This window comes from Oncorhynchus gorbuscha, linkage group LG02 (genome assembly GCF_021184085.1).
Source record: "Oncorhynchus gorbuscha isolate QuinsamMale2020 ecotype Even-year linkage group LG02, OgorEven_v1.0, whole genome shotgun sequence".
Classification (NCBI taxonomy): domain Eukaryota; kingdom Metazoa; phylum Chordata; class Actinopteri; order Salmoniformes; family Salmonidae; genus Oncorhynchus; species Oncorhynchus gorbuscha.
This window is the reverse complement of record NC_060174.1, coordinates 38,153,383-38,169,864: the sequence shown is the minus strand read 5'-3', so window position 1 is coordinate 38,169,864 and position 16,482 is coordinate 38,153,383. Positions and strand designations below refer to the sequence as shown.

Below are 16,482 nucleotides of genomic sequence, written 5' to 3'. Positions count from 1 at the left end.
CTGGAATCTCTGGGCCATAGAGTGCAACCAGAACTCACATATAGAATGTTAGAACTCTGTGTTCCAAACATGTGCCCCACTTCCAACCTTGGCATGTTTGAGAACTCTAAAACATGTTGCTTGATGCATTTACCAACATTGGTGTGTTTGACCTCATGATGATAAATGACTTGTTTAAGTGCCCAGGTTATGTAAGTGACTCCTCTCTCTGTGTACCTCCCCGCTGCCCCAGTGAGTCTGGGCCTGTCCCTGTCTGCCCCCTCAAGCCGCCTCCAGCAGGCCTTCACTGAGATGAGGGAGTTGCATGGGGAGAGACGAGCCACCTGCACAGTCCCCTCCTCCCAGGCTGGTCTGCACCCGACCACCACCCTGCCTCATGTCTCTGTTATCCCCTCTGGGTCATCCTCTCTTCCCCCCTCCACATGCCAAGTTTCAACCGGGAGGGGGTCTCCAACCCAAGTTTCAGCCCCTGCACCTGCTACCAGTGAGCTAATCCCACACCCCCAGCCTGGCTGCCAAGCTGCCCCCTCTCAACCTGCTCCTGCCCAAATCACATTCCCCCCTTCAGCTGCTCTCCAGCCCCCCCAGGCCACCTCGTCCTCTTTCCCCCCAGCCTCTGCCGATCAGATGGGCAGCAGCTCTGCCCCCTTCTCTGGAGCTCCACCCAGTAACTCTGGGACTGTGACCAGCTCAGAGCAGCACCCTATTCCTGTCCTGTCCTCTCAGCCTATCCCTGTGTCCATTCCTGTCACTCAGCCCACCTCCTCCCAGTCTCAGCCTGTCCCTACCTTTGTCCCTGTAGCACAGCCTGCAATGGCCCCCACCCATCTTCCACCCTCTACCTTGCCCTCCCAACCGTCCCAGCTGCAGCCAGGGGACCCTGATGGGGGAGAGTCCCAGTCCAAGGCCCCTGGTATAGATGACATCCATGCCCTAGAAAAGAAGCTGCGCTCCCTCTTTAAGGACTCCACCTCCGCTGACACTGGCAACCCTGAGACCACCTCTTCCTCCACAGAGACCATCTCCCCTCCTCATCTGGCAGCCCTGGTGCCTTCCTACAACCTGTCCCTCACTTCAGGGGAACAGGGAGCCCCGGGCCCCCCCCCCAACTCAGGACAGGGCCTCACACCAGCGGAACATGCACAGATCCATCCAGAAAAGCATGGCCAAGCCATCAGAGCGCAGGTACAGTAGAGGGAACTCTGATTGTCCAGTGACTGATAAGATATAGTATTTGTACTAAATGCTTTTTTCAGTTGTAACTTGAGAGATTTTCTCCTACCTTGATAATAATGATGACATCTTTGTGTGTGTGTGTGTGTGTGTGTGTGTGTGTGTGTGTGTGTGTGTGTGTGTGTGTGTGTGTGTGTGTGTGTGTGTGTGTGTGTGTGTGTGTGTGTGTGTGTGTGTGTGTGTGTGTGTGTGTGTGTGTGTGTGTGTGTGTGTGTGTGTCGTATGTCGTATGTATCCTGATGTCTCCGAGCAGGCAGGCATCCCTACCTTTGAGCAATTGCCTCCATTCCCAGTACCAAACCAGGTTAGTCCTCTTTTCAGAACTTGTCCCCTTTGAGAAGTTTTAAGTTATGTACTGTAATGTTAAGTTTTGTAGATGTGTGGAATAGGTGAATGTCATCTTTGAGTGGTGTGTCTAGAGTTTTTATAAAAAATAACAAATAAATGTTATTTCACCTTTATTTAACCAGGTAGGCCAGTTGAGAACAAGTTCTCTTTTACAACTGTGACCTGGCCAAGATAAAGCAAAGCAGTTCGACACATACAACCACACAGAGTTACACATTACACACAGAGTTACACATTACACACAGAGTTACACATTACACACAGAGTTGTGCTTGTTCTGTTGTGTTATCTTCCCTATATTAGTTGCATTAGTTATTTTGAATGTTTTCTGAGTGAGTTGTGTTGGTATGTTTGTTGCTGACGTGTGTGTGTGTGTGTGTGTGTGTGTGTGTGTGTGTGTGTGTGTGTGTGTGTGTGTGTGTGTGTGTGTGTGTGTGTGTGTGTGTGTGTGTGTGTGTGTGTGTGTGTGTGTGTGTGTGTGTGTGTGTGTGTGTGTGTGTGTGTGTGTGTGTGTGTGTGTCCAGTCCCAGCAGCCTCTTGGTAGTCTGGACGGCCAGCTGAGGAGAGCTGTGAGCCCTGAGAGCATTAGAGCAGCAACGCCCTCCACAGGGGTCATCAAACTGGGACGCTTCCAGGTCTCAGAAGCTGGCGCCGGCAGGACTCCTGACCCCTCTACCATCGCCTCCTCTTCCTCCCTCACACCCTCTTCATCCTCCTCCTCTTCTTCCTCATCTTCCTCCCTTTCCAGCCCAGAGAACACCCTCCACCGCTCCTCCTCGCTCTCCAAAGGAGTCTGGAGTGGAGACTCCGTAGATGGGCTCACTTCTCACTTCCAGACGCAGCCCGCCACCATCGGACGCTTTCAGGTGACTGCCAGTGTCACACCCAGCCCCAACTCTGTCTCCAAAGTGGGCCGTTTTTCAGTGACGCCAGCTGCAGCCAATACTACGGCTCCTTCGGGATCTAGCTCCTCCCATCAGAACGGCCCTTCCTCTTCAACAACTTCTGACCCCTGTAGCTCCGCCTCCGCAGGGAACAGAGGTTTGTTTAATCATTACATGACCAGCGACAACGAGGACGACTCTGGGCCAGAGGACGAGGCCTTTGAAAGGGAAGTCAGCCACCTCCGAGAGAAGTATGTTGCCTTCACTCCTCCAAGATGTAACCTGTTTGTTTGCTTGCTGTTTTGGGCAATATTTCTCTTTTATATGATTTTATATTTCAATGGGATCACTTACTAGTGGTGTAAGAGAGAAGTGATGACTGTTGTACTGTATTTGTTACAACCCTGCCTCACTCTGCCCTCCTCCTCTCTTCCTCCACTCCTCCTTCCCTCCACAGACATATGATAGAGAGCCAGACCCTCCACTCCCGTCACAAGGAGGAAATTGATGCTCTGTTCACCAGGCTGGGTAAACCTCGTCCCTCGGCTGTCCTCTCCCCCTCTGTGGCAATGGCCGGGGGCAGACGCAGGGCCAAGACCAAGGCCAGCAAATCAGCCCGCAGCAGCACCCAGCCCGGTCCCTTGCACACAGGTAACACGAGTTGTGATTGGTCAGTCCAGCTGTCTGTATCTAGTGAGGGACTATCTGCACACTGCTGAATGGAAATTCATTTACAAATGTTCGACTGCAAGCAACAAGTAATCAGTCAATATTAAAGGGTAGAGACTGCTAGCTTAGAAGGGGTAATATGATCAGGTGTTTCCTTTGTGGTTGATGTTGGTGTGTGTGTGTGTTTAGGAGACCAAGTCACAGGCCAGATCTCCCCAGAGTCCTCCTCTAAGCAGTCATCTCGCCCCACGGCAGGGCTCTCTGAGCCAGGCAGCCGGACCTCCTCCCAGAATCTCAAACTCTCCCCCTCCTTGCCCAGCCTCAGCACCTCCACCATGGGTAAGCAAACCCAGCGGCACTCCTATTGTCTATGCTCCTTCACTACATGTTTTAGAAAGACAAACCCACATAATATTCATCAAACCAAGAGATGATACATCTCCAGAAGAGAAGCCAAACTTGATTTGAGAAACGAGTTGGCTTCCCAGGTTGAACTCGTCTCTGTGTGTCTTCCAGGAGTGAGTGGGACCAGTTCAGACAGTGGAGCGAACACCAGCCAGTGCCAACCGTTAGGCCCCAACATGGCCCCGGCTGTAACACAGAGTCGCAAGGGCACATTCACAGACGACCTGCACCTGCTAGTTGACAACTGGGCCCGAGACGCCATCAGCCTCTCCCACGGCAAGAAAGGACCCAAGGGGACAGCCCAGGGACCCGGACACGACGTAAGGCCTCATGACTCAGTCTAAAGACCAGCCATAGTCTGCCAATCTATTTTTTTTAGCTCTATTTTACATGAGGTTTACTTTTTTTTTGCTCTCTTAGTGTTTTTTATCTAACTAACTTCCCCTTATTCCTCTCCTTCTCTCCTGTCCACTCTTCCTAACTACAGATCCCTCTACATATCCCTCCTCAAGCCAACATGGGCCGAAAGTTTTCTGCCCCTGGCCACCTCTGCCCTACTACCCACCCCTCCACCAACTCCTCCATCCCCCTCTGCCCGCGTCAGGGCTCTCTGGGCACCGCTGCCCAGGTGTTCGGCTACGGCCCATCCACCTACAGCACCCCCCAGTGGGCAGGACCTACAGGTCCCTGTCAGGTGGGCCTCCTAGCCTCCACCCAGCCGCAGGCCCAGTACCAGCCCCAAGCCCCCTCCTCGGCCTCAGCCCCCCTTCAGCAGCCATTCCACGCGGGAGCCACTCAGAAACCTGTCGGCAACCCTGGAGGCCCCAACCTGAGGCCCACGTAGCCTGGACCTGGGTTAGTCAGGCTGGGCTGAGGGCAGGGAGGAAGAGCGCTATAGGACAACTACTAGCACTCTGGTGTTTTGTTCTGTTTCGCTTATTGGTGAGGTGGAAAAAAAGAAGAGGAGACTGTGGTCCTGTCAGATGAAAAAAGAGGTCTGTCTGTTGGTTTGAGGGAGATTTCAATACATACCCATAGCACACCAATCACACCTTCACTCCTACCAGGGCCCAGTCTTTTCTGCCAATGGCTGTGGAAGCGGGCTGTGACATTTAGGTTTGTCCAATGAAAGCCATTGACCCAAGAGCACAAACGGCAACGGCCAGAGACGTCTGTTGAAAGCACCATTGTGACCATTCCCTTGAAGGAGAGGATAGGGCGGGGCAACTCTTATTCACTTCTTGACTGTAACTGGCCTTGAGCTTAACTAGGACAGAATTTAGAAGATGGAGAGAAACTCCACCAACACACACACACACCTCCTAGCCCTACTGTCATTGGCTGAGATTCAGGGGTGTTGAATGGTATGGGAAGCTGTCTTGGTGAGAAACGGATGAATTGTGGGTATCAAGTTTGTATAAAGAAAGTCGAGAGAGAGACAGTATGTAGAGAAGGAAAGAAGAGGTGGAATGAGAGTGAATGGAAGCCGGTAAGGTTTTACTGGATAGTGGTTACCCATATCATCGCCATACAGTAAGATGCAATAATAGCATTGTGGGGAAAGGAGTGAGTCCCTGGCCCCGTGTAACAGTGGCCTTCAACCCCTAAATGCATGTGCACATTTTCTTTGTATAACAAATATTTCTTGTCCTAGGTTATGATTCCATGGTTATATTTGACTATCTGTCCCTCTGAGATGTTGTGCCTGACTGATGGTGTTACTTTCTTATTTGAGACCTGTTAGCGTGAGTTAAGTAACAGACCTGTCTGTAGATAGTTTATCATTATCTACTTCCTGTCATGTCCATGCTTTTGGATTTAGCCTGACTATCCATGAGTGATTTTGGTTTACGCTTTAGAGACTGGTTAGGCTTATCAACTGTTTGAGGGGTTTGAGTTGTAGGCTTCAGCAACTGTAACAATTTGGTTTGGGGTTTTAGACTTTAGCAACTGTGTCGGTTGTCTCACCTCACCACCTGGTGTACTGTAGTCACTCTGATAAGCAAGGCTATGGCCCTCGGTACATTCCTGAGACTATCTATAGATACTACTGGTATATTATATAGCAGTCAATGGGGCATGATGTTCACACAGACCTTAGAAATGTAAACTTTTCACAAATCTATCCAGCCTTATTTCCTGTTGTCGTCATATTTCAAAATCATGACAAATTGTCTGGGGTTCCCTTTCTGTGGTTTATTTTGTGTGTATATTTAAATACAAATACAAGATGCTCTCTATGGACCTGTATTCAGCCATCAGATTTTGATATTTCACTAACTTAAGTGTTGTTGAACAACATGTAGTTAAAGGAATATAACGTGCAATTGCAGGGTTATTATTGGTATTGTACTCTGTAACAGCAGAGTAGTCCTGTGCTTCTTCAACTCTTATCATACACCACCCTGTCTTTTTTTGTTTTACTGTGTGTATATGTCTATACATGCAAGGTACATGTGTTGCATTTAAATAATGATTCCATATAATGCTCATCGCCATAGAGTACTATGTCTTGCGATTTACCCACCCCCACACAGTACACACACGGACAGCCCTGTAAACTTTCAGAACTCTTTAGTGCTTCGCATCCTCACTACTGAGAGATTCCACCATAATGACCGAGCCCTACTGTTCTTTCTGATGGACTAGAGTCCAGTGACTGAAAGACCAGTTAACTGCTGACCTGTGAGATCCATCAAACGTCCATAGACATCGGTAAATGTTTAATGTGAAAGTTAGACATAACTAAAGAAGTCTGTCAGAAGAGGCAGGTGAGTCTTATAACACAGGACTGACTCATGTAAAGCAGAGCTGTGGTCACCAAAACCAGCATTTGTGTTTGTTAGTTATTGAAAAGGGGTATGATTTGTCTAAGTGAACGTAATCAGTACAGTATTGCATAGCAGCACTTGTTTTCAACAGATGAGCAAACTAAACTGTTGTCTGGTGTTTTTTCTCTCCATTGGCACCATTCTCTTACGTGATGAGTGCCATTCCCCTCAATACAGTGACCTCACCCACTCCTGGTTTACTACTTTAACTTCTCTAGAGAATAATAAGTTACTGCAATGCAGAATATGCAATGTTTAATAGGGACCAAGGGGGAATGTTTTCATGCCGACGGTTACTTAGTGTTTTTGATATTGGGAAAACTGAAATCCTGCTTTTTTTTCTATGATTCCACACAAAGTGCCGATCTTGAATTGCTCATGTGTCAATGTATCTCAATATAATATTGGCATCTGTTTCCTGAATTCTAACTGGTTTTAGACCATTGGCTTACCTACAACAACCCACTGTACAGCACAAGCTACTAATCACCCAATTATCCACAAGTGGTGAAAAGATTCTATAATTGTCTCCTTAGGCTGACTTATTTCATGTTGTACTCATCCCTATTTTCTCTTGCTCAAGGACCAGCCTACTCTGTTTTTTCATGTTCTACAAAAATAAATAAATAAATGCAACTGAAATCATATTGCTTCATCTTTTACATGCACCAAGTAGAACTATTTCTACCAATGAGGTTGGTGTGGCCAGGAACATGATATTCAGAACAAAGGTTACAAGTCAGAGAATAGTCCAGTTTTTTGAAATCCCTCATTTTATTTACAAAACCCATAAACAATTCTTTACATTCAGCAAGAAGAGATGCCCATATACTCAACATATCAATTAAAATAAAATACAAATGAAGACTTCTTGGTGAAAAAGCCTTTTCTCAAGTGTCCAGCTTGCGTTTCTTCATGTACTGTCCTGGTCTAGATGGACTGAATGCCTCACCTGTGACAAAAGGCAATTAATAATCTAGAAAATGCTGTACCAATAACAAGAATGTTTCTCAAACTGGTTAAATTGAAGGTACTTTGCTAGAATACCTGATTCAGCTAATCAAAGGTGTTGATGAATGTGTTAAGGTCAAACAAAACGCAGCATGCCCAGTAGTCCCCCAGGACCAGGGTTAATGATGTCCACTGTTTTAAAGCAGCTCATTCATTACCCAGTCTCACCTGTCCTGTCAGATGTCCTAGGGTGCTGGTTGTGATACTGGGGTTGGTTTCCCCCCTGTACTTGGCCGTGTGGTGGGGGCTCGTGGGGCCTGACGGGGGGTCGTAGGGATGGTGAAGCCCCTCTCTGAGGGGTCTTACTGCGGGTCCGCATTTGGTGACTACCCCCTGGCGTGCTGGGTCGTAACGAGGATGATGTTGATGAAGGTCCACCTGCTGGGGCCTCCAACTCCTGGATGCCGTTATCTTGGGGGAACGATGACAAGTGTTAACAAATATCCAGTATATTTGTCACACTATGGGGATTTTATAACTAGAAGCAGCCACAGTATTCAGGTACACATGAAACAGACGCCAGCATAGGGAGGTAGATTTCTGCAAGACATTGTAGATATGTGTAATCTAAATCATTTTCAGAGTAGTTCCCATTCTTTCTACTTGAGCCCCCTGGTGGTGGTTTACAGTACTGGCCCTGCTGCAGGGTTCTTTGTGTCCACTAGGTGTGCTGTAAGCCATGGTGGTCTTTGTCCCTGGTCAGGGGTGCTAAACCTACCTGGAAGGAGAGAGGTATCCCATTCCCAAAGAGCATGGCAACACTAGTACAAGATGAACAACCAGTCAAAGAACATGGCTAACAGACAAACGCCATACTGCATTAAAACAGAACTTAGGACATTTCTTGCTAACACATTTTATGGTCCTCCACAGTGCACAACTTGGCCTGAAATAGGTGCCGGAAATCATTTTGGTTACCGGCACTGTTTTATATTTTAGGTGCCGGTACTCAGCTCCGGTGAGCTCCTGCCCACAAGTCAAGCACCGGTCCTCCAAAATATTGTATTTTCTTGCTTGCTTATTGTCTTACCATGAGCTCCACTGGGTGCCTGTGCAATAGCTGTGTCTGGGCCCTCTGTCTTGAGCTGGAGCAGAGGTTGTCCCTGCATGAGCTTTTTTGCCTCCATCTCCTGGCGGAACTTCTGCTGCAGCTGCTGCTGCTTGAGCTTCCTCTGCTGCTTGGGGTCTGTGTGGGCGTCAGAGAGACAGAGATCCTCCACATCTGATAAAGACCTGAAGGAGGGAGGACGTGAGGGATAGAGAGGATAAGAAAGAGAACAGAGGTAAGTTTGGGTACAGGGAAGAAATTTAGAGACAGACACCTCTAATAAAACCAATACACAAGAAAGGTTTGACAGTTAGTCATCTGGCTGTTGCTCACCTGACAAGATTACAGCGCTTGTTCTCACTGTCTGATGGAGCTGAGGGGGCTACTGGTCCAGAGGCAGCAGTAGGGGTGTGTGAGAGAAAGGTCCTGGCTCCCCCTCTGTCCCCATGCTCCCCTGGGGGAGCCTGGTTGTGGGCCCTGGGCTGCTCCAGTGGTGCCCTCCCTGACCCAGGCCCAGCACTCTCCCACCGGGCCAAGCTAGACAGCCGGGCCTTCTCCACTGATGGCTCATTGTCAGAACGCTTGGTCTGGGCTGGGTCCAGAGGGGGAGCAGGCTGGGAGAGACAAGAGACAGTGAACACTGGAAAGGGTGGATGGATGTAAATGACAGTCGACAGGCACAGTATCTAACCTGTTTAGGGATCTTGTTGATGGATATGAGGTACTCTTTATTCATGATACAGTTCCCAAGGGCGTTTCCAAAACATCTGGAAGAATGGGGGATCAAATATCAGAACTACAACAAACTCAGACACCAACACACGCACAGTAAAAAGTAGTTCATGGTACATTAAGTGTAGTGTCTCCCCCTGTACTTGAGTGCTCTCTTCAGTCCATCAGTGACCGCCTCTTTCCTGGCCTTCTCCAGTGACAGGGCCTTGGACTTTTGTCCCTCGCTCACCCCGTAGCCAACGTCCTCATGGAACGACCCGTCCTATGGGGAGACACACCAAACACACTTAGTAATACAAGTAAGTGTGTGAAATACATTATAGTAAAAAGTGTGAGTTGACACACCCAAAATTGTAGCGATGCTAACCGAGAGTAAACGGTATTAAAAAAACAAAAGTTGTACATATGCTACTATAGACACTGAGTGTACAACACATTAAGGACACTTGCTCTTTCCATGACATAGACTGACCAGGTGAATCCAGGTAAAAGCTATGATCCCTTATCGATGTCACTTGTTAAATCCACTTCAATCCATGTAGATGAAGAGGAGACAGGTTCAAGAAGGATTTTTAAGCCTTGAGGCATGGATTGTGTGTGTGCGCGCACCATTCAGAGGGTGAACGGGCAAGACAAAATATTTAAGTGCCTTTGAAAGGGGTATGGTGGTAGGTGCCAAGGCAACCGATTTGTGGCAAGAAATGCAACGCCGAGAGGGTTTTCCACACTCAACAGTTTCCCGTGTGTATCAAGAATGGTCCACCACCCAAAGGACAACCAGCCAACTTGACACAACTGTGGGAAGCATTGGAGTCAACATGGGCCAGCATCCCCGTGGAACACTTTCGACACCTTGTAGAGTCCATGCCCCAACAAACTGAGGCAGTTCTGATGGCAAAAGGGGTGGGGGGGGGTTGAAACTCAAAATTGGAAGGTGTCAATGTTTTATACACTCAGTGTATGTACTACTATATACAGTGGGGCAAAAAAGTATTTAGTCAGCCACCAATTGTGCAAGTTCTCCCACTTAAGAAGATGAGAGAGGCCTGTCATTTTCATAGGTACACTTAAACTATGACAGACAAAATGAGAAAAAAATCCAGAAAATCACATTGTAGGATTTTTTATGAATTTATTTGCAAATGATGGTGGAAAATAAGTATTTGGTCAATAACAAAAGTTTCTCAATACTTTGTTATATACCCTTTGTTGGCAATGACAAAGGTCAAATGTTTTCTGTAAGTCTTCACAAGGTTTTCACACACTGTTGCTGGTATTTTTGCCCATTCCTCCATGCAGATCTCCTCTAGAGCAGTGATGTTTTGGGGCTGTTGCTGGGCAACACGGACTTTCAACTCACTCCAAAGATTTTCTATGGGGTTGAGATCTGGAGACTGGCTAGGCCACTCCAGGACCTAGAAATGCTTCTTACGAAGCCACTCCTTTGTTGCCCGGGCGGTGTGTTTGGGATCGTCATGCTGAAAGACCCAGCCACGTTTCATCTTCAATGCCCTTGCTGATGGAAGGAGATTTTCACTCAAAATCTCACGATACATGGCCCCATTCATTCTTTCCTTTACATGGATCAGTCGTCCTGGTCCCTTTGCAGAAAAACAGCCCCAAAGCATGATGTTTCCACCCCCATGCTTCACAGTAGGTATGGTGTTCTTTGGATGCAACTCAGCATTCTTTGTCCTCCAAACACGAAGAGTTGAGTTTTTACCAAAAATATCTATTTTGGTTTAATCTGACCATATGACAGTCTCCCAATCTTCTTCTGGATCATCCAAATGCTCTCTAGCAAACTTCAGACGGGCCTGGACATGTAATGGCTTAAGCAGGGGGACACGTCTGGCACTGGAGGATTTGAGTTCCTGGCGGCGTAGTGTGTTACTGATGGTAGGCTTTGTTACTTTGGTCCCAGCTCTCTGCAGGTCATTCACTAGGTCCCCCGGTGTGGTTCTGGGATTTTTGCTCACCATTCTTGTGATCATTTTGACCCCACGGGGTGAGATCTTGCGTGGAGCCCCAGATCAAGGGAGATTATCAGTGGTGTTATATGTCTTCCATTTCCTAATAATTGCTCCCACAGTTGATTTCTTCAAACCAAGCTCCTAACCGATTGCAGATTCAGTCTTCCCAGCCTGGTGCAGGTCTACAATTTTGTTTCTGGTGTCCTTTGACAGCTCTTTGGTCTTGGCCATAGTGGAGTTTGGAGTGTGACTGTTTGAGGTTGTGGACAGGTGTCTTTTATGCGGATACAAGTTCAAACAGGTGCCATTAATACATGTAACAAGTGGAGGACAGAGGAGCCTCTTAAAGAAGTTACAGGTCTGTGAGAGCCAGAAATCTTGCTCATTTGTAGGTGACCAAATACTTCCTTTTCCACCATAATTTGCAAATAAATTCATTAAAAATCCTTCGTTGTGATTTTCTGGATTTTTTTCTCATTTTGTCTGTCATAGTTTAGTGTACCTATGATGAAAATTACAGGCCTCATCTTTTTAAGTAGGAGAACTTGCACAATTGGTGGCTGACTAAATACTTTTTTGCCCCACTGTATGTACTATAGATGCTCCCAACTATTTAATGGGTAAACCTAAAAACCAAATGTTGGCACCGCATTGCCGAACAACACACAACTCATTGCACCCTCCCTTGAAACACACTTCCAAAACTGGGAAGAGCCAAAAGTGGCACTGTAGATTTTAAATAACAATGGTTGACTTCTCTGCCCATCACCCACCTTCAGTTGGACTTTGACAAACGCACTGACTCCAACGTAGAACTTCCCATTGATGAGGTCAACAAAGTCTGTGAGGGGACAGTCCGTTGCTGTGTTGTGACTGTGCATTACACTGACACATTCATATACAGTACCCAGTGGGTCATAAATAAATAATAAAGGTTACACTGAAGACAGAAGTAAGTTTCTAAATATACTGTTTAATAGCTAGCGATGCTCCAGCTCTCCTACCGACATTCTGCTGGGAGATGGAGTGAGACCAGCCGTTGTATCCAAACATCTCATTGGCCAGGCTGATCACACGGTGCCCCTCGATGTAACACACCTGCAACAAGAACAACACTGTCTTTAGTTCCAAGCGGGCGTTTTAGTGAGTAAAGGCTGATGATGAAGTGTGTACTTATTGGTTAGTTTTCTCTTGGGTGGATTAGGATGTAATTTGAAGTTGTTTTCAACAACAAAAGAGTTTGTGTGACTTGGCCTTGCCTTCTGGCCCCCTCCAGCCATCCTGGAGCTGATGTATTCAGGTCCCAGCTTCTGTCGCAGTGCATTCTGGACTGCCTGGTACTCCTCTGCAGTATAGTTATACTGGAAAGATAAAGTCTTGGTTGAGGTTTGCTTGCCATTTTAAAGCAAAAAGGTCAGTGTTCTACACTGTTTTTATCCATTTGGATGGATAAAAATGTCTAAGGTATTTTCTATAGTCTAAAGAATCTTTCTTGCATCTTAAAAGATACACTATGCAGAAATCACTCTGCCATTTCATGGTTACTAATATTCTAAGTTTGCCTAATTTCAGTTTGTGACAAAACAAGCATAGTACAATGATTATTTAGTCTGCACTATCTAAACCACTGAAATATATTTTCCATAACCTAAAATATAGTACTTTCAGAAGTACTTTTAAAGTAAAAGCTGCTAAAACTAAACTTAATGGGAAGCATAGCAATAGTTCACAACAGATCTACAGCTTCTTAGACTTGCTTTCAATGAGAATGGCAGATCTCTATTTCTATGTGAATTTGGTAGGGTCACCCAGAAAGTGAAATACTGCAGCTTTAACTGATCTGAAAACAAAGGATGGATGACGCATTCCCTTGTCCAGTTCTTTCACATCAGTGTTTACATGAAAGGATAGAGGATTTGGAGCCACTTTAGACTACTGAGATGCACCACAAACCTACCTGCCCGAAGCGCGTGTTGAATGCTTGGCTGCTCTTGTCCTCCTCTGTATCATGGTGCATATTTTCAGTCTCCAGTTTATCAATACTGTGGCAGGTGCTGCAAAAAGTGTATGACAGTCAATCAAGTCCTAACCGGTTGCATGAAGGCCTGGTATGGGAATTATTCCATCCACGACTGTAAGGTCCTCCAGCGGGTGGTGAAGACGGCCCAGTACATCACTGGGACCATGCTCTCACCCATCTAGGACATCTCCTCGAAATGGTGGCTGTAAAAGGCCCGCAGCATCATAAAGGACCCACGGCCACAAGCTGACAGTCTCTAAGCATTAAATTGTGGGGGGAGAACGGCTCATAATAATACCTGGAACGGAATTGCATCAAACAGGTGGAACCCATTTGTTTCATACCATTCCACTAATAACGGTCCAGCCATTGTTTTTATTTAACCTTTATTTAACTAGGAAAGACAGCTAAGAACAAATTCTTATTTACAAAGACGGGGAACAGTGGGCTAACTTGTTCAGGGTCAGAACGACAGATCTTTACCTTGTCAGCTCGGTTAGCTTTCAGTTACTGGCCCAATGCTCTAACCACTAGGCTACCTGCCGCCCCTTAAAGATGCACAACCACGAGCCCGTCCTTCCCAATTATGGTGCCACCAACCTCCTGTGCTTCCCGTATTAACATTATAGCTACTTGTGGTTCAATGTGTATTCTATTCTTACTGAGCCAGTTACTTTGTTCGTATTGTTATACGTGTGTTTCTTACTGTTAGTGTCGAGAATGACCCTGCAAGTAAGCGTTTCGCGTGTATCCAGTACATACGACTAATAAAACGTATCCAGCTGTATTACTGTCCAAAAAGGCATCGTACCGTTAGAAAATGTAAATGCTGACATAACGAAGTGCGCAGAGTTTGCAAAACTAACTCGATACTTTGACCTTAATAAGCAAGCATTTCGCTACACTCGCAATAACACCTAACCATGTTGTGTATGTGACCAATACAATTTGATTTGAATAGTTACAATGTAGCTATCGCTTTGACACAAACTGCTCATTTCTGGAAAGTGTCTAGCTAGCTAACGTTAACTAGTTGGCTCGCTATAACTAATTGGCTAGCAGTTGTTTTGGCATACATTGGCCGATGACAAATTAGCTAGCTATGAGGTGAAGCTGTATTATTCACAAACGTTGGAAAGTTAAGACATGTTCCGTAAATTACCTTAGTTTAGAGCGTGTTTAACTTATAGCTAGCTACAAAATATTGCATTTCCCGCTTGCCCCTGAGTCGACGTTTGAGTGACGCATCTTCTTCTTCTTTAAGGTTTTATGGCAGACTACAACCTATTGGTGTATTGCCGCCACCTACTGTATGGGGTGGTAAAACAACCCCATACAGGCGCCTGTGAGGACAGAGCATTCATCTACAAGTCTCCTTGTAATGTCTCTGCTGTAGAATCTGAGTCCCAAAAAACGCTCAGCCGCACTCACAACAATGACTATTCTTTCTGATTTCCTCTCTGTTTGCGCGGGACAGTTTATAACCAATAAATGGTTAATGCTACAAAGTCCAAATTCATAACATGCAACATGTCAGGATCCCTCTGTTGACAAGGAACATCACCTGGTGTCTCTACTCCTACTACCATTACTTCTTTAACGTCACTCCACTCTTCTCACCACCTCTGGACAGGACACATGATGGACAGCCCTTATTCTTGCCAGCTGCGTCTCCTTCACCCTAACAGGGCACTACAGAAATTCTGGTGCACAATTGCAGCATACGATACTCCTCTCATCTACATACACTTGACACATGGCCAAATAATTTCCTTTTTTCACATTGCATGGGTTTGGTCATGACTGCTCTCACAGGGTATCTCATAAAATCAAAATACACGTGCACACACAAGACACACAAATCCACTTCATCTGCTGTAATAGCAAACTGTTCAAATGGTTATTGTATCTTCAATTTGTCTCCATGTTGCGTGTCGACAAAAAAATGTAGACAAAAGAAATGTACTCTACAAGCCGCCATTACCCGTCCTGAATTTTACCCTAGCCAAACCCCCCGCTTGGTTCATTTGTCATACGCGAGTTAAGTGGGTTTGTACAATATTTTTAAGGATGTTAGGATTTGTGCATTCATGTCCTAAATTAATCATCATCATTAATTCATATGTCATTGTTTTCAGTCACATAGATAGCTGTATATGTGAAAAATAAATAACCTCAACCTTTGTCAAAATAAAAATATTTATAATCGCAGTTTCTCGCCCAACCTTGTGCCAACTGGCTGCACTAAAGTGACCCCCGTCATTCGTGTCATGATGATGTGACAGATGGCACAGAGGAGAGCCCTCTCTGCTGTGCTTAAACTGGGTGCGATTGGGGTCAATGCTGGATATAGAGCAGCATGTTTATAACCTCATTAGTCAGGACTTTATGGGGAGATAGTGGTCATAATCAAAATGTGAATTGCACATTACATCTAGGCTACAGAAGCCCACAAGAATGTAGCCTGATAGCCAAGAGAATCTTGCCATGAGAGCTATGTGTGTGTGTGTGTGTGTGTGTGTGTGTGTGTGTGTGTGTGTGTGTGTGTGTGTGTGTGTGTGTGTGTGTGTGTGTGTGTGTGTGTGTGTGTGTGTGTGTGTGTGTGTGTGTGTGTGTGTGTGTGTGTGTGTGTGTGTGTGTGTGTGTGTGTGTGTGTGTGTGTGTTGCGGACTCATCAAACACAAATGCATCGTTTGTAAATTATGTCTGAGTGTTGGAGTGTGCCCCTGGCTATCCGTAAATTATAAATAAATAAAAAATAGTCCCGTCTGATTTGCTTAATATAAGGAACTTGAAATGATGTATACTTTTATTTTTGAAACTTAAGCATATTTTAGCAATTACATTTACTTTTGATACTTAAGTATATTTAAAACAAAATACTTTGACTTTTACTCAGGTAGTGTTTTACTGAGTGACTTTCACTTTTACTTCCGTCATTTTCTATTAAGGTATCATGGCATTTACTCAAGTATGACAATTGGGTCCCTTTTCCACCCCTGGTAAATAGTTACAGCCTGTAACTGTGTAACTAGGAAAAATTATGTTACTAGTCTAATTCAAAACTATTCAGCTCTCCGGAAGGGGAATGTGAAGAGTGCTGTAAAATATAATATAAACATATATAGGCCTAATTGAAATTGCGCATCCTGATCTTTCTTTTCCTTTTTACAACTTCCTTGCTTGAATGAGAATGTTTATCTCGTCCACCCTACAACACCAGACACCAAAACGCGCGTACACGCTCACATGCCGCTTTCAAGGCAACTTATAACACGGGAAAGTCGGAAATGTCCAACTCGTTACCACTTGAAAAATGTCTGAATTT

The 16,482-nt window shown here is 45.7% G+C and overlaps 2 protein-coding genes across 5 annotated transcripts in view; one reads left to right on the top strand and one right to left on the bottom strand.

Moving 5' to 3' along the window:
- The window catches only part of LOC124001949 (serine/threonine-protein kinase WNK1-like), a 44,610-nt gene extending 37,595 nt beyond the window's left edge, over positions 1 to 7,015 (top strand). For all 4 annotated transcript variants that reach the window (XM_046309152.1, XM_046309135.1, XM_046309144.1 and 1 more), the window contains 7 exons: positions 233 to 1,185; positions 1,487 to 1,537; positions 2,106 to 2,716; positions 2,923 to 3,116; positions 3,324 to 3,473; positions 3,651 to 3,859; positions 4,027 to 7,015. In XM_046309152.1, coding sequence (XP_046165108.1) covers positions 233 to 1,185; positions 1,487 to 1,537; positions 2,106 to 2,716; positions 2,923 to 3,116; positions 3,324 to 3,473; positions 3,651 to 3,859; positions 4,027 to 4,383 — 2,525 coding nt within the window. In that variant the 3' untranslated portion in view covers positions 4,384 to 7,015. The remainder of the gene's footprint in view (positions 1 to 232; positions 1,186 to 1,486; positions 1,538 to 2,105; positions 2,717 to 2,922; positions 3,117 to 3,323; positions 3,474 to 3,650; positions 3,860 to 4,026) is intronic.
- Positions 7,016 to 7,120: 105 nt separating this feature from the next.
- Positions 7,121 to 14,423, bottom strand: rad52 (RAD52 homolog, DNA repair protein). Its single transcript, XM_046294145.1, has 11 exons — positions 14,317 to 14,423; positions 13,092 to 13,188; positions 12,394 to 12,495; positions 12,139 to 12,232; positions 11,908 to 11,975; positions 9,305 to 9,423; positions 9,121 to 9,196; positions 8,763 to 9,043; positions 8,412 to 8,614; positions 7,550 to 7,792; positions 7,121 to 7,322 (listed from the first exon to the last, which is right to left on the bottom strand). Exons 2-11 carry the CDS (start codon positions 13,149 to 13,151, stop codon positions 7,261 to 7,263), a joined length of 1,308 nt encoding a protein of 435 aa, XP_046150101.1. The 5' UTR covers positions 13,152 to 13,188; positions 14,317 to 14,423; the 3' UTR covers positions 7,121 to 7,260.
- Between the last annotated feature and the right edge of the window lie 2,059 nt (positions 14,424 to 16,482).